Source organism: Mandrillus leucophaeus, unplaced genomic scaffold (assembly GCF_000951045.1).
Source record: "Mandrillus leucophaeus isolate KB7577 unplaced genomic scaffold, Mleu.le_1.0 Scaffold1247, whole genome shotgun sequence".
Taxonomy (NCBI): Eukaryota; Metazoa; Chordata; class Mammalia; order Primates; family Cercopithecidae; genus Mandrillus; species Mandrillus leucophaeus.
This window is the reverse complement of record NW_012100843.1, coordinates 342705-366255: the sequence shown is the minus strand read 5'-3', so window position 1 is coordinate 366255 and position 23551 is coordinate 342705. Positions and strand designations below refer to the sequence as shown.

The 23551-nt window shown below is 49.3% G+C and overlaps 1 protein-coding gene across 1 annotated transcript in view; it reads right to left on the bottom strand.

Annotated features, from left to right (window-relative positions):
• The window catches only part of TCERG1L (transcription elongation regulator 1-like), a 289722-nt gene that overhangs the window by 59574 nt on the left and 206597 nt on the right, over nt 1-23551 (bottom strand). Inside the window, exons 9-11 of the mRNA XM_011971789.1 lie at nt 23103-23194; nt 19419-19507; nt 8452-8606 (exon numbers count right to left, since the gene is read on the bottom strand). Coding sequence (XP_011827179.1) covers nt 8452-8606; nt 19419-19507; nt 23103-23194 — 336 coding nt within the window. The remainder of the gene's footprint in view (nt 1-8451; nt 8607-19418; nt 19508-23102; nt 23195-23551) is intronic.

Genomic DNA, 23551 nt, shown 5'->3' with positions numbered 1-23551 from the left:
ACACTTCAAGGCCATCACTTTGGAAAAGGCACACTTGGATGGCTCCAGCCTGCACAAGCCCACGTCAGTGATCTCTGGGAAGTGGGAGAATCCGATTTCCACCAAAGCTGCCCCATTACAATGCCTAGCATATCTACTTTTCAACCAAAAACTCAAAAGCATGCAAAACCAGGAAAGTAGGGCCAATTCACCTGATAAAAAATATTTGACAGAAATCATCCCTGAACAAGTCTACATGTAAAAAGTATCTCGAATGGAGTTAACCGTACACGTTACAGCTATAAAAGTTGTTGAAGAAAACGTAAGGGGAAAATCTTTGTGACAATGCTTAATCACTGCAGAATTTCTGCTATGGGAGAGGAAACAGTTGTAGAAATCAGTAGTGTTGACAGCCACTGAATTGTACACTTACAAATGGTTAAATGGTCAACTTCATGATATGTATATTTTACCACAACGAGAAAAAAAAATCAAGGACAACTTGTTCTATGGCAAAAAAAAAAAAATAAAAAATAAATAAATAAATCAAAAGACCAGGAAAAATATTGTGATATTATTGTAGCCAAACACTGATAGCCTTGATTTTCAAGTCCAAATAACTCATTAAGAAAGATAAGGAACACAAACACAAAATAAATGGCCAACAAACCTGTGAAAAATGGCTCAATTTCACTCAAAATTAAAGCAATGCCAACTGAAACAAAGAATGGCTTTAAGAATTAAGTCTGATGTTCTACAGTGCTAAGGAGATTATGCAGAATCTATCAGTACAAGTGTGAACTGATCAATCTCTTTGGGAGAAGATTTGGCAATACCTGCCCAAAATCTAAAATGCATGTACCTTCTGAGACAACAATTCTAATAATGTGAAATTACACAATCAATATGTTTGCAGAAACGCTCCTAAGGTAAATACCTAGGTACAAAGATGTTCTTTCCAGCACTGTGTGTGTGAGCACAAAGCAGATGACCCAGACGTCCATCCAAGAGGAGGCTCTGAGGAAGTCATCACGCGTCCAGACAGGGCGAAGGTGGGGGCACAGGAGATGGATAGGAGAGAAAAGCAAGGCATTGGAGGGAGAGGGAACAGGGTGCAGGAGACAGGGAGGCTCTGAGTCTGAAGGATAGCCAAGACATGTTACAGGTGCGGTGCAGATAGCGTGCAGCAGTGGGTCAATCTCTAACATGCTTATTAATGCACACACACCAGTATCTATGTATTTTTTAAATGTGTTGTTTTTTATGCATTTGCCAGAAAGGCTATGCATATGTGCATGTGTGTCTGTGTCTCTGTGTGTGTGTGTGTATCTGTGTGTGTGTCTGTGTGTCTGTGTGCCTCTGTGTGTGTGTGTGTATCTGTGTGTGTGTGTCTGTGTGTCTGTGTGCATGTGTACGTGTGTGTTTCTGTATATATATGTGTGTGTCCATGTGCTTGTGTGTGTGTGTCTGTGTGTGTATATGTGTGTGTATCTGTATGCATTTGTGTGTGTGTCTCTGTGTATGTGTCTGTGTGTGTATATGTGTGTCTGAGTGTGTTTGTAAGTCACTGAGTTCAGGGAGTGTGGCTAGTTGCATCAGGTAGTAAAAATCCTGAGTCTCTGAGCCAAATGTTTTCCTTTCTGTGAGTGGTGGGGAATATACCTAATTTTATCAGTCTTCTTAGAGAGGGTAGGCACAATCTTTGGTAAAACTTACTATGGAATCATAGGAGCCGGTGCGTATGACAAATTTGTTGTGCGTAAGGCAAATTTGCATTCAGATGGGATCCTTGGCACACCTAAACTTCCCACTCATCACATTTCTTTCATACACAGACTGCACCCTACAAATACAGAGAACTACAGTTTTGGTATCTGTGGGTGCCTGGCTGGACCTGCTGATGGACCCAGCCCCTGCACAGCCAGGCCTCTCACCTCCGGTGCAGGTGACACCCCCACCCCTGCTCCTGGCAGGGGCTCAGCCCCACAGGGCCCTGCTGCTGAGTGGCCCTGGGCTTTGTGCTCTGCTCTCTCTGATGGGGCCTCCTGCTCTGCATCCTGTCCAGTGCCCTACCCTGCTTGCTTGGATCCTGAGTCCTGAGGAGGATGGGGCTCGGTAGGTTGGAAGGTGGTGTCATCCTCCCTCTCCAGGCAGTTGTGCTCAATCCTGTGAGCTGGATGCAAACCCCAGGTCACGCATTAACCTCAGGTCCCCCCCATCTAGGCAGCATTCAGGCTTGGCATCTTCGTGGAAAAGTCAGTGCTCTCCCAGGACTGTGGCTTTCCTGGGCACAAAGAGGGGCACAGTCCTCCTGCATGGTCCAGGACCCCAGAGAGCACCTTGCAGGGGCTGGGCCAGAACTCATCTACAGGCAGGCAGCTGTGGGAGGGGTGCCCAGGAGGCAAACAAGGGCGGGCACCGGGATGAGATACGGAGCAGGAGCCCTTGGCGGAGAGGGCAAGGCACATGGCTCAGGGCAGCAGGGTCTTGCGGGGATGAGCTCCTGCCAGGAGAGGTGGTGGGGGTACTGCGTGTGCTGAGGGGCGAGAGGCTGGCTGTGCAGGGGCCAGGTTGGATCCGCCCCACTCCACCAGCAGGTCCAGCCAGGTGCCCACAGATGCCAAAACCGGACTTCTCTGTATTCCTAGATTACATCCTGCGTGTGAGAGAAATGTGATGGGTGTGAAGTTTAGGGATAGAAAGAGCCGTAGCAGAGCTGCAACTACCCCGATTAGGAGACGGACCTGCCGTGGTCACTTTGCTTTGCTAGGCCTGGGCTCCCAGCTGAAACTCAGGGAGGACGTTCTGGATTTGGTCAATAATGGGGACCTCTCCGTGGCCACTTGGAAATGCCATAGCACAGGTGCCGTGATCACAGCAGGGCTTCCCTGAGCCTTCCATGCCTTGAGGCTCACTGTCCCCAGACAGCCCCAGACAGCCACCCTCCACCGCTCTCGGCTCAGCCACAAGCACACCTTCTTCTTCCCGCCTTAGAGCTCAAAACACACCCTTTACCTCCCCTCCTCACCTCCTGGGGTCCAGTGTGAGTGACCATGCCTCAGGGAAAAGCCCCTGGCTGGTGTGCTGGGTCACCCCACTCCACCCATCCATTGTTGCTTGTTTCTCTTCCCCAATATGCAAGACGTGGTGCTCCCTGCCCAACATCTGCTCATCTTTGGTGTCCTGTGTCCAGTCCAGTGCTTGGCCAGTCACCAGTCCCTAAATAAAGGACTGGTTCAGAAGAAAATGAACTTCCTCTTTTCCCTCCCTTCCCTTGCTCCCTTCCCCCTTTCCTTTCCTTTCCTCCTTTCCCACTTCCCCTCCCTTCCCTTTCCTTCCTTTGCTCCTGGCCCCAGAGGTGGGTGGTGGCTTGGTGTCTTAGGTCCTGGGGAAACTACTCTGAAAAATGCTATTCTAGCATCTGTCCTTCTCCACCGAATCCACTGGTGCATCCAGGAGCCTGGCTCAGCCCCTGCCCTGCCCACCTGGCCTCCTGGCTGACGCCAAACACAGCAAGCTGAGGGGTGAGTGTGATCACAGCATCCTAGAGACTCCCCCAGCTCACTCCTTCCCTTGCACCGGCTGCCCTGCGAGCTCCACCCTCACACTCAACTTCCTGCACGGTCAACTCGGGATTCTGCAAGGAAGAGACACCTGTCGCAGCTCATCTGCTTCATCTTGGCATCATGTTACAGAGACTAAACAAAGTGGGCACTAAAATGGAGCTTAGCAAACAAGCCACCTGGTTCATTCATTGTGCAAAGAGGAGGCTCAGAGCCTGGAGGCCAGCAGAGGGTGCCGTGATATGAAGGCCAGGATTCCTCCCAGAGAGCCTGGAGCAGGTGGGTTCTAGGTGGGCAGAGCCTCCCACATTCCCCAGATCCTCATGGACAGAACCACACTAGCTCACCACCCTCCAGGGCTCTGGCATTTGTGTTTTCAGCAGCCCTGGGTCCCCCCAATTGCCCCAGCCACCTGGGGCCCTGGATGTCATAGATCCAGTGTGCGCTGTCTTCTCGGACAAACAACGCTGGGGAAAGTGACCCATTCATGAGTCACAGCTGTGTTTACTCACCGGGCAATTTTACATCCTACCTGGTGAAATGAATGTCATTGTCAATTTACATTGGTCTTGAATATAAATGTCTAAAGTGTTTATAGAGCAATTAAGTCCAGTGAAGTTCACGTCATCTGCCTGCAGGCTAGGGCGGGACAGTGTTGAGTGCACAGCTGCTGCAGCTGCTGCCTGGTGAGCTGGCACAAAAAGTCACCTGTGTCCATCACAGGCTCATGGGGGCCTGGCCAGGCTGCCCTCAGGCCTGGCATCAGACTCGCCAGGGTGCAAATCCCCATTCCCCACTCAGTGGAGGTGTGACCCTGGGCAAGTTAACTAAGCTGCTTTTTGAAATTCCCTCTTCTGTAAAGCAGGCATGGGTCACAGATTAACGCCTCCCACCAATGCCCACATCTGAATCCTAGAAGGTGTGCATACCCTGGGCTGCCAGGAAAAGTGGATGGAGGTTGCTCAACAGCTCCCCTTGAGGTGGGAGACCATCTTGTATCATCCAGGTGGCCCCACAGACCACAGGGACCCTTCAGAGTGGAAGCGGGAGGCAGAAGGGCCAGAGCCAGAGAGAGAGGAGAGAGGCATGAAGATGGATGAGGGGCCAGGAGTCAAGGAAATCTCCCCCGAATCTCCTGGAAAGACACAGCCCTGCCGATGCCAGTGAAGCCTCTGCTTGATGTCTGCCTCCAGAACTGTAAGATCATCACCTTGTGTGACTTTTGGCCCCGTGGTGGTCATTTGTTACAGCAGCAAGGGGTCTCCAATGCTGATGGCATCTGCTGCGTGGGACTGAGGAGGGGAGTTAATGGAACCAAGTGTGGGGGTTGCACACACCCAGGGTCCCACCCGGTGGTCCCTCCCCTCCCCAAGGCAGTGAGAAGGCCCCTCTTCACTTCTTACCCCAGGGCTCCCGGTCCTCCTCCACCCCTGGGAGGCACTAACAGGAGACAGCCAGGCAGGAGGAGAGGCCGGGGTTTGGATTCCCTCTCTCTCCCCCACCTCTCCTCCCTCCACCCCAGACGAAGAACCCAAGGGCCCCACCTCCAACACTTCCCACCAGGCTGCACCAAATGTCCCAGTAAAGTGACAGGTGGCCCCCGTGGCCAGGGCAGGCAGAGCAGGCCAAGGTGGCCGGGCTGCAGGTGCACAGCCAGATGGCAGGGGAGTTTCTGCCGTCTCTAGCAAGAGAGGGTTCGGCTGCTGCAGGCGAAGACAGTGAGAGAACCGCGCCTCTGATAGGCCTGTGAAACGTGGGCACAGGTGGGAAAGCAACAGCCAGCACCCTCCCAACTGAAGTGTCGGTAAGATCCCCGAGAACGGCATGGCATGGAACGGATGGGGGTGAGGGTGAAGCCTGGCACTTCTCATTTTCCTCCAGTTCTACTGGCATTTATTCTCAACTAACAGCACAGTTACTACAGCGATAAAAAATCTGGATGCTCTGCAAGGTAATTAGAAAATAATTCCAGACTTCGCTCGAATCCTTCAGCAGTGCTCACAGAATGAAAAAGCGGCCTCTTCCCTTATCTGCGGAATGACGAATGTCTCAGCGCTTCTGGCGGTGCTGCATCCTGCATCCCACAGCTGCCCGGCACTGTGAGCCACAACTTCCACGTCTCACACCCCCACTGAACACACACACACACAGACACACACGCTCTCACACACACACAGACACACACGCTCACCCGCGCACGCAGACACACACGCTCACCCGCGCACACAGACACACATGCCCACACGCACACACAGACACACACGCTCACACGCACACACACACACACACACGCTCACACGTGCACACACACACACACGCCCACACACACACACAGACACACACGCTCACCCGCACACACAGACACACACGCCCACACACACACAGACACACACGCCCACACGCGCACACAGACACACACGCTCACACGTACACACAGACACACTCACACACACACACAGACACACACGCTCACACACACACGCCCCTGAGACCTAAGAGCAGTGAAATGTGGCAGCCATTTTACAAAGTTCTTCTATTTCATTTGCCTCTTGAAAAGTAATGGGTGTCGACTGAAAGCGTAATTGTCCCATTTCAGACTTCAAATAGGTATGGATATATTCACATCGACAATGACTGATAGTTGAACAAAATGTGAAAAACAAAACTCTCCACCCAGAGCCATCTCCCCCGGAGCTTGTTTTCATCATCAGGGTTAAATATCGGACGAGCCGCGATGAACGTGGGCCAGGGAGAATGCCAGTCACTCCTGATGGCTGCAGGCCATCAACTCTGCTCCCTGATCGTTAATTAACCCTCCAGAAACACCTCCTGTCCTAATTGTTTCGCTGCAAAGCTCTCTGAGTGCATTTTAGGGAATTAGAAGTTGTGCTCTTAAACATCAATTCTACCCTGGCAACCGGAAGTCGAGAATCGAAGTCATTTGCATATCCTTAAGATTCAGGTTAAAAAAAAAACAGACTGGTTGAAGACAAATCTCTTCCTCTCTTTATATGAGGAGGGAAGTAAGATTAAAAATCGTTTTATAACTACATGTAATTTTGTAATCACATGTCTGTCTAAGTAGAGTACTCAGGTCCACCATAGTAAAATGGGTATCAGACAAAATACCATAACATGCTACATCTAAATTAATCAGGTATTTCTGGTTGTTAAACCTTAACTCTCTACTTTTCAGAGTGTAACATGAGATTCTTGTTAAAAGAAGGAAACGGAGCATGGAGCTCTGAGCCAGGTAATCCAGGCCCCTGTCGTCTACCCACAGTCCTGGCGAGCCCTGAGACAGCAGGTGGCCCAGTGGGGGCGTTTGCAGACGCCTCCCTACCTCTTTTCAGACCTGACCTGATTTGTCCAAACAAAAGAAATGAGAGAGCAGCTATGCATTGCCTTTAATAAGTTCATTTCTTTCTCCTTACTACCAATTCTTTTGGGGAAGAAAGAAACAGCACCCAATTATCTACAAGAACACAAGCTAAAGAAAGGACTGAGGAATCTGCCAGCGTGATCTGCCTTTGCCAAGCAAATAAAATCATCATTAGGACAAACTGTGCCTCAGTGTTTCTCGTGGGGTCTGAGGGTGTCATGATTTCCCAAATCGTGCACCATCCTCTGGTCCATGAGTAGGAACCTTGAGAGGGTGCTTTCTGTAATGATTTTAAAGCACTCTTTCAGGACGTACAAGGCCCCCTTTTAATAATGAATGTGGCCTGATCAAAGAAGGAAACACGATCGCCAAATTCAATCTTCACTGTCCCTAAATACAGCAACATTTTACAGATTCAATTCCATATGCACCTTGGAGATTTTTCTTTTCCCAACATGCTGATTCAGTCTCTGGAGAATGCTGTTACTATTTTAAGTGGAGTAAACATTTTAAACGTGAGACGTTTCAATCTTAAAAGATTATCACCATGTCTCTTACTATGGTTAAAAATGCTGATAAAACTTTTATAATACTGTCTTCTAAAGCTTCAGTCAAATACCTCTGGATTTGACACGAAGTGTGAATTGCCGTCATCTAGTATTAGCCCTCAATGATGTGAAATTAAAAATGCCACTATGAACCCAATACCACTATGAACCCAACAGAATTCCACACAAAACCGAAACAAAGAACCAAGCTCCCATTTCACCAGCCTGGCCTTGCAGCCAGGCGTCTCTGCCTCTCAAGCTGGCGGAGAGCTCCTGCTCTCAAACATCTCCAGTGGAGTCAAGACTGTTTGAATCCACATGCTGCGGGAGGAGGGCCTTCCCTGAGCAGCAGCTAATAAAATATGTATTAGATCTAATTGGAAAAGATCCTTTGTGAAAATGCTAAAAGTTCCTCTCTGTTTCTTGGCAAAACAAGATTTACAGGCATTGTCAGAAACAACCGCCTCTCCAAGCACCCCATTCCTCTACGGCTGAAGAGAATCTCTTCCCCCGTCCGTGACCAGGGTTTTATCGAATTGAGGCATCCATCCAAACACAACAGCAGATCGATGTGGTGCAAAGGTCTAAAGTGAATGTAAGGTGGAAGAAAATACACTCCCATCTGTGTACATCTGGTCTCTCAAGGGGCGTTCATAAGATATTTGGAACAAGAATAAAATGCTGGGTAACAGTGATGCTGGATGGAAGCTTTGAGGGGCTGATGGAATGAATGGCTCTCTCTGCATTAATCACCTTACGTGATGCAAAAAGACAGTCAGAGCCGACCGCTTGGAAGGATCAAGGTATCTGCAGGAAGTGCCATAAAAACTTGATTACTAAACTCTGCAGTCGTGCACAGGATTCCTTAATAGTCAATTTTCAACATAACCAAGAAGAAACATGCTTTCACTTTACATTCATTAGAAGTAAGCAGCTTAAACACTTCAAAGGAGATGTAAATAACCCAGTGCTTAGTTACTTGCTGGTGCCTCCAGCTTGCGTTTGTGGGGCGGGTCCTCAATGATCCTGTTGAGGTCTCCGCGGTCCTTCAGGTCCATGGGCTTCTCCCAGACAGACAGGTGCATCGTTGGGTTGAAGAAGAAAACTCGGTCATCGCCCGTCCAGACCACACACCTGTTCGAGTGGAAAAACACATCTCAGTGGCTCTCGGAGACACTTAATTAGAAAGTCATTAGCACGAACTCTCACTGAAAAAGCCCCTCAGGACTGCAATCCACGCATTTGCAAAGCTTGTTTACGGACAGTATGAATGCTAAAGACAAAGCCTGCCTTTTTAGGGGGCTTTATGGATCTGATTCATTTGATTAACAGGTAGACATTCTCATCACCAGCCTTAGACCAGGAAGAACATCAACATTCAGAGAAACCAAGCAGCTCATGAAGGTCACATGCAGGCAGAGCTCTCTCCAGCCTCAGTGAAATTCCATTTCAGATGCACTCTGGGGCACCTCTGGCCCCGGTTCCGGCAATGGAGTAATTTGGAGAGTGGCTCCCTACACTTCCCCGGTCGAGCTCTGCATGGCCGTCAAGCAATGCGCACGGCCACAGCTCATTACCCTCCCACAGTGGCAGAATTAAAAGGGCTGCTTATATTAGCAACCACAGCCCCGGTGTCCTGCTCATTTGTGGATGAGCAAATAATGAAGATTTGTATTTTCATAGATGGAAATTGAAGATATCTAAAAGGAATCATGTGCCATTTTTAAACCCCTTATCTGTGAAAGGTTATCAGAAAAGATTAAAAAGAAAAAAAATGAAAGGAAGAAAAATAATGAGAGGGAAGGAAAGGAGAAAAGTCCCTCCCTAAAGAATGTGGGGCCCGGAGCCTGCGGCATGGAGGTACATGGAAGATTCTGCGCTCTGACACTCTGGCCCCGTACTGTCCCCAAGAGATAAAGGCCAGCAAGGCCGGCTTGGGCTCTGGGTTTATCCCCTAAGTGGTATCAGGGTGCTGTAGAGATTGAGGCCTGTGCTGGCACCAAGGTCTGGTCTAGGTGTGGACTCCCCGGGAGGTTCCCCTGGGGCAAGCTTCCTCCCCTCTCTGGGCCTCAGCTTCCTCCCCTCTCTGGGCCCTCCAAACTGTTCCAACCTCTTCTGTTACCCATTTCCAAAGTTGCTTCCACATTTTCAGGTATCCTTATAGCAGCACCCCATTCCTGGTAAGAATTTACTGTATTAGTCCATTCTCACAATGCTATAAGGAAATACCTGAGACTGGGTAATTTATAATGAAAAGAGGTTTGATTGATTCACAGTTCCACATGGCTGGGGAGGCCTCAGGAAACTTACAATCATGGCAGAAGGCACCTCTTCACAGGGTGGCAGGAGAGAGAATGAATGCCAGCAAAGAAAATGTCAGATGCTTATAAAACCATCAGATCTCAAGAGAACTCACTCGCTATCATGAGAACAGCATGGGGGAAACTGCCCCCGTGATTCAATTACCTCCACCTGCTCCTGCCCTTGATACATGGGGATTACGGAGATTACAATTCGAGGTGAGATTTGGGAGGGGACAGAGAGCCAAACCATATCAGTGGGTATGGGCGGGTGAATTCATTAAGGGGTCCTGGGCAGGCATCAGTGTCAGTAGGCCTGGGAAGAGGTGCAGCAGAGTTGAGAGTCCCACTGAAGCCTCCCAGACACTAGGCTGAGTGGTGTATGAGGTGCTAGGCGTATGGCCTCTTCTAGCAGAGGGAGAAAAGGACAGGGCTGCCTGGCTTAGACTCATCTCCAGTCAGGGCAGCAGGACCCACCTGAATTTCCCCGGATGTCCTACTTTCCACAGAAAACCAAAGCACATTCACCAAAGGCCAGGGCAGTGTGAGGAAGCTGGATTCCCTTGCTCCTCTGCTGGGCCACTCACCCTAAGCTCCATGTGCTCATTCCCTAGAGAATCAAATGCACTGAGACCCTAGAAACCTGTGTTCCAGAGTCCTGGTGGAATGCTCCAGGCGGCCCTATCCACTCGGCCTCATCATTTTCTCATCGACTTTCTGAGGGATTTTCCCAGCTGGCCTCCAGCTTTGCTGTTAACTTAAGCAAGAGCTTTACATTTGGGGACTTATATTTATTCAGCCAAATTTTCCCCAGATCCTAGGCCAGCGTTTGTTGTAAGTGCAGTGCCTAGGGATGCACTGACTCTAGGTCCCTGGTTCTCAGATGCAGAGACGCCCAAGGTGCATCCCCATGCTGGGAGCAGCTAGCACAGCATCCTGGAATGCCCCAAAGTGTGAGGAAACAGCTCCCAATTCCCAGCAAGGAGTGGAGCTAATTAGGACTTGGTAAGAGATTACACCCAGGAGGAGGCCGAGCGATGGCAACTAACACGCCACCCATTTATATCCAGGCCACAAAGAGCCCAGCTCCTGAGCCCTGGGGAAATGCATGGAGTTGCACCAGAGTGGGTAGCTGGTAAATAAACGCAGTTCCCCCAGAGAAATCCACCCATCCACTCGTTACGGTTGGCTTCCACTAGACAGAGCCAGCTGTAACACGCAGAATTGATTTTATGTACCATTTTATGCCCATTCTAAGTAATATGCATGTGTTCCCCTCCTTTAATCACACTTTATAATTTCTGGATACCTGCCATATTCCCTTTTCTCTCTAACTGTCCCCATATCCCAGAGGATATAGTTAGTGCATCAGAGTTATTTAAGTCTGGTTCAGTACATCCTCACCAAGCAGCCGCAATATCTGAAGACCTGGGTTTCACTGAACGAACACTGAGGTTGTTGCTTTGTCATACGAAAGGATTCCCACACTCATCCTGCAAATAGCAGGACCCCAAGCTTCAAAATCAGCTGGCTGGTGGGGAGGGAATGCATCCCTCCCAGTCCCCCACTCCACAGAGGCTCTCCCGGGATCCCTGTCTCCATCCATCTTTCATCCCTGAGTGCCCTGTTCCGGGAGCATCCTGGGGGGTGGACAGAGCCACACACGGGGCTGAGCTCTCGGAATGAAAGGGCTGCGCCCAGTGCCCTTTGCCGTCTTCTCTCCCTCTCCTAGTCCCTCCCCACCTTTTCTGGGGTTTTGTATCTGGGAAGGGCCTGACCTGGGCAGGACTGAGTGGCCCAGGCCCATCCACCTGGCAGCTGCATGAGGAACTAGGGCTTATAAGGACTTCAGGAGGAGTGTGTGGAGACCTCCCTCCCGCCTTTCTTCCCGCCTGAGTAGGTTCTCCAGCCCAGCCATGTCTGGTCGTGGTTCCCACCACCACCAACCCTTAATTTGAGAAGAAGGTACAGATATGCAAGACAAGGACACGAACATGCACAGACATGCTGTTCTGGGGCTGCGGGGGCAGCCTGGGCCGGGCACCTGCCAAGTGACCGTGTGGCCTCTCTGCTTCAGGCCGTGGGGTTGCCTTGCTATCCTTTCTCAAAAGTCGATCCGGCTAGTGACGTTCTAGACAGAAGGTGCTCCAGGCACTGGTGCCTGCTGCACGGTGAGTCCAGGAGCCTGGGGACACGACCTCAGCCTCCCAAGAGCACAGGCTTCCCTACTTCCTCCTTTGAGGTAAAAAGACGCCAGGAAATAGCACCCGGGAGGGACTAGAAGTGAGACAGCGGACAAGCTGGGTGAGGACGTCCCTGCACTGCACCAACAACGGAAGCTTCTTGGCTGAAAACAAAATTCCCCTTGCCCTGGGCTCAGGTGTCTGTGCTCCTAAAGGCATCACTGTTAACTTCTTGGCATAACTCTGAAAAGATTTTACCAATCAATCTTTAGTTATTTCACATAAACGGATGTTGTCATTGTTAAATAATGAGCCACAGGGAAAGACCATTATTCCATAGTCATGTTGAGCCGAGGCCACTCGGGGCCCTGCCAGCTCTGTCCAGCCTTGCAGCGCAGACGCAAGCCCCCGGAGTCTTGCCGGGAGGGCAGCCTCTGGCCCAGACAGCCTCTGAGAACACAGGTTTCTGCCGAGAGCTGGGCTCTACCTGGGCTGGGGGCTGCCAAGAGAGCCGGTCTTTATGGAGTTGGAAAGGGGTGTCACCCTGCTCTTGCACCCAGCAGAGTCCCAGCTTTCTTTAAACCCAGGGACTCATCCGATTTCTGATCTCCCCACCAGTTGCCAGTCGAAGATGGATAGAACTGCTACCTGCCCCATAGAGGCAGGGGGCTGACAGCACGTCCGGGAGTCGGTGGCTGCCTGGGGATGAAAGCAAGGTAGCCTGAGGACCAGGGAAAATCAGCCCAGAGGGAACTGGAGGTGGCACTGCCCATGGCCCACCCCCCACTCCATGAGCTGCTCCCCCCAGACCTCTCAAATGTGAGCTAAATGGCAGCTTCCCCGCCAACTCCTCCTCCCCCACTAAACCACACTGACATTTACTTCAACATTAGAGTCCCTTCCTCGACAAGCGACACCTCCTGTCCCTTCTCTGACATAATAAAAGACTCAATTATGCAAAAGGGCTGAAGTGACATTTGGTTTCTCTTAAGTACTACTCAGTCAAGGAAGACCGACGCGATGTCCCTCAGCCTAGCGAGTGCAACCGCAAGTCAGGGGACGGTGCACCGGAGAAACTGACTCAGTCTGATGTGACCGAGCCCCGCATCTCTCTTAATCACCATAATTTCTAATCAGCTTTTTCTTCTTGAACATCATCCAAATGTATGATGTCTTGGGAAACTTTTCCTTTCTTTTCAGAAAAGTTCTACCAACTTCATCTCAGAACATGATTTTGATACTAGTTTTTCAAAAGTCAAACATGCTCAATACCTGTATTTAGAAAATCCAGAGAAACAATTTTTAAATATCATGCCCAATAAATAATTATGAACTAATACAAAAAGATGTTACCCACAGGTACTGAAATATAAAATGAAGTCAGAATTAAGGACAAGTCATTAGCGTAAAATCAGGAGAACCAAAGCGTATCCCTGGGATTTGAATATACAAAACAGCCCTTTGAAAGATGCTCACACCTACAACAGTTCACAAATCACATTTCTAGGATGGTGTCTGCCCACAGCTCTTACCTCTCCAAGGCAGAAATGCAGAATCAGCCGCTGGCTTTTGGACTGGACACATTTACTAACATCAGAGGAATGCACCATACTCACTTTGATAATGTGCCCTGTACTTCTTACCTTTCAATGACTTTTGCCTCTTAGGATAAAATGTGAATCAGCTTTGCTAGAAAGTGGCGCCTTCTGACGCTGTCAGCTTCCTAAAGTGCACTTTCATATCTTTCCAAGCCATCTTAGAAAGAACTTTGATCTGTGCTATTAACAGACCATGACATAAGACCTGCAGTGTAGCAATCTGCATTTTTTAGGAAATAATATAATGTTAAAAACAATATTTAATATATAGTTTTAATTTTTACAAAAAATAGCTAACTACTTGTAAATCTATAGTCTTTTAAATAATTTTAAGATGCTGATTAATCACAGTTTTTGACATTAATGTCATTTAACCCAAAAGCTATGGATTTTACACTTTGTCGAGCAATTACTATTGAAATTTTCCCATGTCATCAACTCTCTAAAAACCTTTTTATTGCCAGTAAGTGGGAGTGGTTTAATTCCCTCAAAATTACTATTTGTGTCTAAAGCCAAATCGCAAAAAAAGAAGATATAGAAATTCCTAAGGAGACTAATATAATGCTATTCTACTGTTAACATGCCTGAACGTTTAAAGAAGATTTGAAAAAAAAGTAATTCAAATTCCATTGCAACTATTACCATGACACCTTCTCTAGAGGAGGATCGGATTTCACCTTGTATGAAAGTAAACGCATGGTCTTCATTTCCTTTATCCTCCTTAAAATACCATGCCGGGGACATGGTATCCTTGAAACTACCCAGCAGGAGAATGCGGAATAGGTTTTCAGGTAGCAGAGTTGGCTACAGAAGTTACTATGAACTTCGACACCAGTTTTAATGGTTAAACTGGCCCAGGCCGTTAGACAAGAGTGGGTAGATGGCCCTTCATTTTTATTCCGGTCAGGGTGTTCATTTTCCATTTCTCAAGTGCTTAGCATTACATTAATGCCTTCAAGGAGGCCCTGCGTCTGGCCACCTCTCGGCAGTGGGAACAGCAGAGAGACTCCCACATAGTTAAGAATAGCTAAGGATGTCGCCCGTCTACTGCTGGCATTCCGTATGGATTCACTGAGCTCTAGCAGGGGGCACCAGCTCCTGCAGGGAACTGGAGAAACATCACCCTCTGCTCTCATCACTTTTAAACCAGTTTCTACCACCTCACTGTTTTCTAAGATGCTTTCCCCAGAGCAGACGCAAATCAGAAAAATGCTGGAGGAGTTTCACCTTTGAAAGTGAGTTTCTTCCCTGTAACTGCACACAGGAGATGGAGGGTCTTATTCACTCTGCTGTCTTCTCAAACACTCCATTTCTCAGCCCCAGCTTTATTCTAAATGTATTTAATAACTACATGAAAAAGTTAACCAAGAGTAAGACTAATTTGATTTTTGTTGCAGATGTGTTGAGTGGATTCCAAAACTCCTTACCTCCTTATCATCCCAATTCCAGCTGCCCCCAGACGGCTCTGTGATATGCAAGAGGAACTCTTTCGGAGAATACTTTAGCCCAGTCTGCTTGGCTGGTCCACCTATGTGGAACCTTCTAGAAGCCAGGTTTCCTTAGGAGAAGGTTGAGGTCTCCACTTACGTAGACAGCGGAGCTAATTCTGGGCTCTGGCCTGAGCTGGCAGCCTGGACCACCACCCCTGCCTGGCTGAGGGTGGCCTGGTCTCTGACTGCCAAGCGGACCATTGCAAAGAGGATGCGCGGTCACGGGACAGACAGAAGGAGACTCCCTGAGACACGGGCAGCAAGCTCTGGGCTTGGCCATGAGAGGGAGGAGAGTCATCTGGAGCCATCAGAACTTCCTCTGCTTCCATGCCTGCTAACCCCGCCACCAGTTCAACTGACAGTGCCGGTGGGGTCCCCCAGGTGACCGTGAACTGGCCTTCTAAGACCTGACCCCTGCCCTGGTTACCATCCTTCCCACCTACTTCCACTGCAGCCCCGAACCCCAAGCACAAGACCTTTTCCTGCTTTACACTCGGCCAAGATGACCTTCTGCGGGGCAGGCAGGTTCTCACTCGCAGTTGGGGGCCTCAGCAAGAAAAGGGGCATGCGTCCTGGGGAGAGGGCTCCTTTCTGTCAGCTCAGGGCAAACAGGCAAACCACACTGTGCCCGGCCAGCCATGTGCCAGAGCCTTACAGAGCACTGTGGGCTTGACCTCTCAGTCTAAGCGTTCCGTAGCTGAGATGAAGACCAAGGAGCTCATCTATGTGGCAGGGATGGGCTGTTGTGCTTCCGGCAGAAGCTGTCAGTGGGGCCCCTCCCCAATGCCTCCTTAGTCCTGGGGGCTCTGCCAAGCTCCTGCTGAGACCCCCTGTGGTCTTCTTAGAAAGTTTAAGGCGGCCACAGTGTCTGAGACATTCTCTGTTTGGGCGAAGACACCCTTTCTAAGCATGGGTGGTTTCAAACGGGTGAGGGAAAATGAGACAGATGACAGAGCCCCACTCCTGTCCCTGCAGCTCCCAGTGTGTCTCCGTGAGACCCTGGCTGACTCAGGGGAAAGGCTGACTACTAGCAAATCTCTATAAGCGAGACAGCAGCAGATAAATCAGCTGATCAAGTGAAATAGGCATAGACCCACCGCCCAACCCCACCCCACAGCGGAGAGAGCTTTTCCTAGATGCAGGTTTGCAGTGTGAGGAGAGAGTGCTGTTCCCAGGCCTGTGTGCATCATGCTGACATGAGTGAGGATGTCACATCACGAGGCACACAAAGCCCTCCTTGACAGAGCACACGGCCACGGGAGAAGTTGAGATCTGGAGTGACCCCCTCACTCTGCAATGTCGAGGGTGCCTCTGCTTTTAAGGATACGTGTGAACCACCCTCTGAGGTCTGGTGGTGGTCTGCCAATACATCCTTATTCCAACAGCTGCTCAAACAAGCCTAGGCTCTCTCTCCATTCAGGTGGGGCTGGGGTTAGACTAAACACAAAACGAGACATGCAGTGAAGCATCAGCCACCTCTCCATCCCTCTATGATACTGCACAGGTCCCAGCAGGCAAAGCCTAGATCTGATTCAAGCAGTGTGCTCCCAGCGTGAAGCTTCTCCGTCCACTTGCAGGTGTTCGCTCCTCTTGTAACACAGGAGGCGCCCCTGGGGCTCCCTGGACATTTCCCTCTTGCCCTCATGCTTGCCAGTTAAAGATGACACGGCCAGGAACCCACACTGCACCTCCGCCGTAGTGGCACCAGTCACTGTGCAGACCAGCAAGGCCTGTACGTCCCGTGGGACCTTGGCCGTCCTTCCTCTGTGATCCCAGGCCCAAGTCCTCACCCACCTTTCCTCAAGCCCATGGCCCTACACCCCGCCACTCCCTCTGACCACGGCCGCCCTTACCTCCCATCCCCAGCGCCCCCCATTCATTCCCTCATCTGCAAGTACCCCGGGCTTAGCTGCTCCACGCTCAGAAACCCACAAGGACCTGCTGAGTCCTCGCCCTGCGTGGGGTCTGCCCTCCCATGTGGACCAAGCTCCCTCGTTCTGCTCCTGTGCCGAACCTCTACTGTCGCAGGGATAGTGTGCTTTCAGGTGTGATCATGCAGCAACCAACAGACTCCCTCACCTATCCACGATTCATCGGCAAAGACCCACAACTGGGAGGGGAGTGCAGCAGCCAGGGAACCGCTCTGATTTGCTGGATCCCACGAAGCCTTGCTCATGGTAACACAACATCGCTGGAGAAGAAAGCCACAGCTTTCACAGTGAGAAGGCTCTAGTGCTCAAGGTCAAGTCTTCCGGATCCCTGCAACCCCCCAGGGGAGCCTGGCGGAAGCTGTGTGAGGATTCCACAGGGTCTTGGGGAACGTTTCCCAATCCCGCAGTGCGATGTGCAGCAGTGTGCCTGCCTTGGAGACATCGGAGAGTTTGCTTGTAGAAGCTCTCAAACAGTTTGTGGCATCGTCAAATGGACATGTAGTCATGTGCCGCATAGTCACATTTCTTTCAGCTACGAACCGACCGCACATACCATGGTGGTCCCGTCACATTATAATACCGAATTTTACCATACCCTCTCTACGCTGGGATGTGTTTAGACACACACATCCCCACCACTGTGTCACAACTGCCTCCGTGCAGTCAGCACCACACGGTCTGCAGCCTGGGAGCCACGGACTACGCCATGCAGCCTGGGCTTGTGGGAGTCCATGCCACCAGGCCCGTGTGAGCGTACCCTGTGATGTGCACTAAAGGATGTCAAACTGCCCGAGGATGCGTTTCCAGAATATACCCCTGTCGTTAAGCAGCACAGGGATGTATATGGTCTTTGTTCCAGATGATTCCTGACACAGAGCTTCCCAAACTCTTAGAATTTCCTGAGCAAGGACAAGTCCCTGACCATGCCTGAGGTTGCACAAAGGAAATGATTTCAGGACGCCTGAGTAGCTTCAGGGAGGGTGCTGGTCTCCAGAGACACCAACCGCGTGACCGGAGGGTTGCCACTTTCGGCCCTGCCCAACCCTCTGAGTCCTCTCACTTGGCCGATGATTTCATCAGTCATGCCTATGTAGTTACATCTCTGCTAAAATTCTAAAACAATGAGGTTCCGAGCGCTTCCAGGCTGGTGAACACTGTGGCACTGGGAGGGTGGCTCGGGGGAGGCCCAGAAGCTCAGTCAGGTCCATACCTTACCCTGAGCACTGCTTCCACTGGCTGTTCCTGAATGGTATCCTTGATAAGACAAATGTAATGCCAACTAAAGTGCTTCCTGAGTTCTGCGAGTTGTCCTAGCAAATCACCACTGAAGTGGAGAGGAAGTCATGGGAACCCCAAATCTGTGGTCAGCTGGGCAGATGTATAGGCAGCTGGGGGACCCCATTTGCAGCCAATGTCTAAAGCAGGGCAGCCTGAGGGACTGAGCCCCAGCCTGTGGGGTTTGACACTAACTCCCACTAATTAGCATCAGAATTGACTTAAATTATAAGGGTTGGAGAATGGGTGGTTGGAAAACAGCACAATATTAGTACAAGGAGGCCTTACCCCGAGGCACTCCCAGGGTGCAGAGGAGCTTTAGCTACAAATGGAAGGCTGGAGGCGCTGGGCGCCTGCCACCGACACTGACCATGGCATACAAGGCAGGGGTGCCAGTTTGTCCAGATTGGAACCAAGTTCACCCTAAAAATCAGAGAGGGTCAGGGGACAGCACAGCAGGCCCGGTCATCAGGGACATGCTCACTCACTGTGCAAGGCTGGTGGGGGCCCTGCGCTCCTTGGCTGGCTGCTTTCTGTACCTGGCTGGCACATTGAGCTGACACAAGTGGTTGCTATTTCTGTTCTTTAAATGAGCTGTTCCTCCCAGCTGTATACTGCACTCTCATCTTCAGGCTTTAAACTTAATTTTTACTGTAATAACCTTTTATTCTGCTTCCAAATGACTCCATTATAAAAGGGCATTTAAAAAAACCAAAGACTGTGGCTCCCTCGTGGAGGGTGTCTGGAGTGTGGCATACTCTGAGAGCAGGCAGCCACGCAGGGCGACAGAGAGAACAGCCACGTCTTTAATTAACAGCCATTCGGTTACGATTCTTCTTGGAGTGGAGGGAAAACAGATCTTTTGAAGTGTAAGGCATGCTACACTTTCTTCAGCCACTGCCTTTCGCTGATAGACATGCAACAGCATTACCATTTTAATACATAGGCACAAATAGATCAGAGCAGGATCGTTCACCACTTAAATGCTATGTTTTTCTTTCTGCAGAATGTGACCACAGTGCAGAATTATACCTGCCAGGAGCTGCAAGTTCATTTTTTTAAGGCACAGGATGCCTGAGAAACATGCAGTGTCTCTTTGGTGACATCGGACAAATGCCAGGACCAGACAACGCCATTGCTAGTGGCTCTTGGGCTTTGGGGTGTCTTACCAGGGGGATCCGGGCACTGGGGTGGAGGCCACTGGCCTGTTGCCTCTGGCTGTGCTGTCCTCTCCTTCCCCCAGCATCGGTGGAGGTTCCTTTCAACAGAAAGAGACAGGAGAGTGACTTTTAATTTTAAACACTCATCTTCAATTGTAAGCAAGGAAGGGAGGAATAAACAAATCTCCTGCAGGCAGGCTGCTTATAGCAGCCCCGAGATAATGACCTCAGCACAGCAGTGCCTGGGCTGGGAGGTTCTGCCGGGGACACAGAATCAATGCAGAGCAGACTGGGTAGAATCACCCGGACAAAGGCACCCCTCATTGTCCCAAGCTGTCTAAGCTGCCTGCTTTTCCAGAAGCAGAGATGGTCAGAGGCAGCCAAGAGAGGGCATCTGAGGTCTGATGTCTTTGGGACAGAAAATCTCACTGGCTTCCTCCCCAGAAATGAGCTGACCTGGCAGTGGGAGTCACTGTGCCATGAAAACAACAGCATTTAGTGGCAGAGAGCCTCAAAGCTGGGGCTGCCACATCCTGGTCCCGTTAAGGCAGGAGGAAGCAACAAACCCATATTCCTCAACAACGACTCTGCCACACAGAGTGCAGTTCCTTCCCAGGCTCCCGCCTTTCCTGACCATCCAGCTGGGGGCGGGGCTCATGGGGGCTGTTTTGCATCCTGGAGATGATTCTGATTCTGATGCTCGGTTCGTCCACATTTCCATTAAGAAATAAGAATGTTTGAAATGTCGGGCGCGGTGGCTCACGCCTGTAATCCCAGCACTTTGGGAGGCCGAGGTGGGCGGATCACGAGGGCAAGAGATCCAGATCATCCTGACCAACATGGTGAAACCCTGTCTTTACTAAAAATACAAAAATTAGCTGGGTGTGGTGTGCGCACCTGTAGTCCCAGCTGAGGTGGGAGAATCGCTTGAACCTGGGAGGCGGAGGTTGCAGTGAGCCGAGATCGTGCCACTGCACTCCAGCCTGGATGACAGAGTGAGACTCTGTCTCAAAAAAAAAAAAAAAAAAAAAAGAAAGAAGAAAGAAAGAAAATTTACCACCTAGAATAAAATGAAGATTTATGTCCTAAAATTAAAAAGAGAGAAAAATAAGCTATGGTTGGGACACTTGATCAGTATTCACTAGGAATAAAATTTGGAGAAAAATAAAAGTTGCTTGAGATTTAAAAATATGGTCCATCATAACTCTAACATAAACAGAGGCCCACAATTCAGATGAATTCCTTTAGCCATATTGATGTATGACAGACAGCAGATCTTACTGGGCAGAAAGAACCAAATTCTTGCCGGTAGAACCATATATCACAAAGAGAAATGAAAAAAAAAAAAATAAGGAGGTATCAGCACAATCTTCGAAGGCTGTAAGAAAGAAATGAATTCACATGAAGTATAATAAATTCTCGTGTGAGAAATTTTTTCTTTTTTCCTCTTCCAGCTGTTTCCATGGTTTTAATCTCAAACTTAGAATGCTCTGATAGATTATGTCCTCTCTCTGGGAAAATTAGGTGGGATTAAAAGATATCAACGCCTTATTCAAAGCAGCAATCTGGTTCTGAGCTGAGAATGTCAGGTGTAATTAGAATACTAGATTCATTAAAAAAATGGAAAATCATCCTAAAAGTTTAGAATCTCTGTTTCTACCGTTGTTGATGTTGGTACTTTATGAGGTAGTGGAGGTGGGAAGATGATTAACCATTCGACCAACCAAAACTAAATGAAGTCAATGCTCCAAAGTCCTCCTGGGGAGCCCCCAGGGCAACCTCAGCCATGCGCAGAAGGCTGGGGATGCTGTGGCAAAGCCCAGCACATGTGGGTCCCTGAGGGCTGCACTGGGCCAGGGCCCATCTGCACTATGTCAGCTGCTTTCAAACAGAGTGCTTAGGAAGGAAAGTGCTAAATTATGGAGGCACAGAAACATAAGATTAGAACAAAAATTAAAAGAATCTCGAGGGTCTATAAGAGACAATGGTGAGATAAAGCCCAAACGAGTAAGTCTGTCTAATGTGACAGTTTGGTAGAACCATGGAAAACAGAGTGAAGTTGTGTCTTGGTGACCGAGTTATCCAGAGTGAGTGGCCCATGTTGACAGACGCCAGCCCAGAAGGGAGGACAAGAAACACGGAGATTAAAGCACTTAGCCAGAAGCATCCTGCACGGTCTCCAGCGTGAGGGTGAACCCGGGAAGGGCATCTTCTCGAACATCACGCAAGGGATTACCAGGAAGAAAGGAGTGGTCTGTTTCATGTACGTTCATCCTGGCATTTTGGTATTTTACACATGATTTGTAAAGTATATTATAACATTATCCTTAAGTTTGTAAGTTTACGAATAAAATTTTTATAGATTTTCTAGTAGCAGGAAATACCTTTGTTTCTTGTGAGAAAATAAGGTCAGGATAACTAATTGGCATAACGGAGCATTCAGAAACACTTGTCTCAAAAAATATATATTAAGACTAGAGCTCATATTACCAATCCAATTAGAAAAACTGGGGGGGACTTCATTATGAAGTTAATTGAACAGTAGAAACTCACCAAAAAGTCTGTGAGTGGTAGATTACCTCAGCGAATTATTCAAGCAAATAGAGTAGGATGTAATTTGTGATGGGGACTAATGTTTAAATGTGGCAAGGCTGGGGTTCTCTACTGCTAATTACCGAGGTCTTCTCCATGAGATGCATGCTGGTTATGATTTCCTGTTGGCGATGAAAACGGCTAATCATGGTATAAAACTCTTGTCCCACGCTGAAGTCATAAAAGTGAATTAGACTCGAAGAACCACGTGATGGAGAAAGGAGTTATTTAAGGCACTGGAAAAGCTATCTGTGTAATTAACATGTAATTCTGGCCTGGATGTTAATCTGGAAAAATCGGAAAAGTCATACCTCAGAGGGCAAAAGTTTAATTTGCACTAACATGTGTGATCAATTTTCACCACTGAACACCCGCACCGATGACTGAGGAGGAGACGTGAACAACAGGGCGACTACATCCTGGAAGAACTCAGAGGAGACACAGAAGCAAAACCAGGGAGAACGGAAAGCTCGCAGCGTGACTTCAGGCAGAGAAATACCTTAGAAAGGTGAAGTAAGAGAGGACGTGGACAAGTAACTGAGTCCCACCAGCATCTTCAGTGTATTTGACAGATGAGAGCAAATTAAGTGTGATTTGTGATTTTGAAATGCAGTAATAAAAGTAGCTCCGTTGGGTTATTGAGAGGAAGGACTGTACTATTAAAAACACAAAATGCTTCAAATGCACTGTCCTGGTCAGTCTTTAAAATGCCATTTGGCAAACCAGTGAAGAGAAAGACCTGAAATTAGGATGAGAGCGTTGGCTTTTCTTTCCTCTTGCCTAAGTGCTGTCTGAGTTTGACTAACTTGTGTGTCTTCTCTTCCTTCCGAAAATGGACAAAGTTCAAATGGAAGCCAAAGCCTTTCCCAACAGGGTCCCCCAGGGAGCCCCAGACCCAGACCTGGCAGGACCAGCAAAGGCTGCATCCCTGCTCTCCAGGCCTCACCTGGCCCCTTCAGTGCCAGGTCCTGTCGCTTCACACAGCAGATGTCAGTCATTTCACAAACACCGTATAGCAAACAAGCATGAGGGTGTCCTGGCCCTGGATTTCCACACCCAGGGTTTTGTGTCTTTAACACACACACGAGCCCCGAAACTGACCTTGTCTTCTTTGTCCCCAGCCCGGCTCTTCTTCTGGGCCCGCAGCATCAGGGCAGGTGGGCGGGCCACTCGGCCCCGCTCTGTCCTTGTATCTGTTGGGCCAAAGAAGCTGTCGTTAACATTTCATTTGTCACAGTAGTTTGGAAAACCTAAGCAATCAAAGACAAAATGTGGCCCTGAAGATTTGAATTGATCGGTAGACCCTGTGCATTCCACAGGAAAGTGACATTGCCCTGTCCTTGGGTTGAAGTCTAGTGACAAAGTTCTCATCCCAAAGTGAGGATGCACCTGATGATGGGTTTGCAGGGGCCAGAGGCCTGGGCACACACATGCACCCCTGGACTCCCTGGCCCAACCTCCTGGCATCCCTCTCCTGTGCCTGTGTGTGCAGGCAGTGTGCACTCCGTCCTGGACTCAGGCAGCGTCCACTCCACCCTGGACTCAGGCAG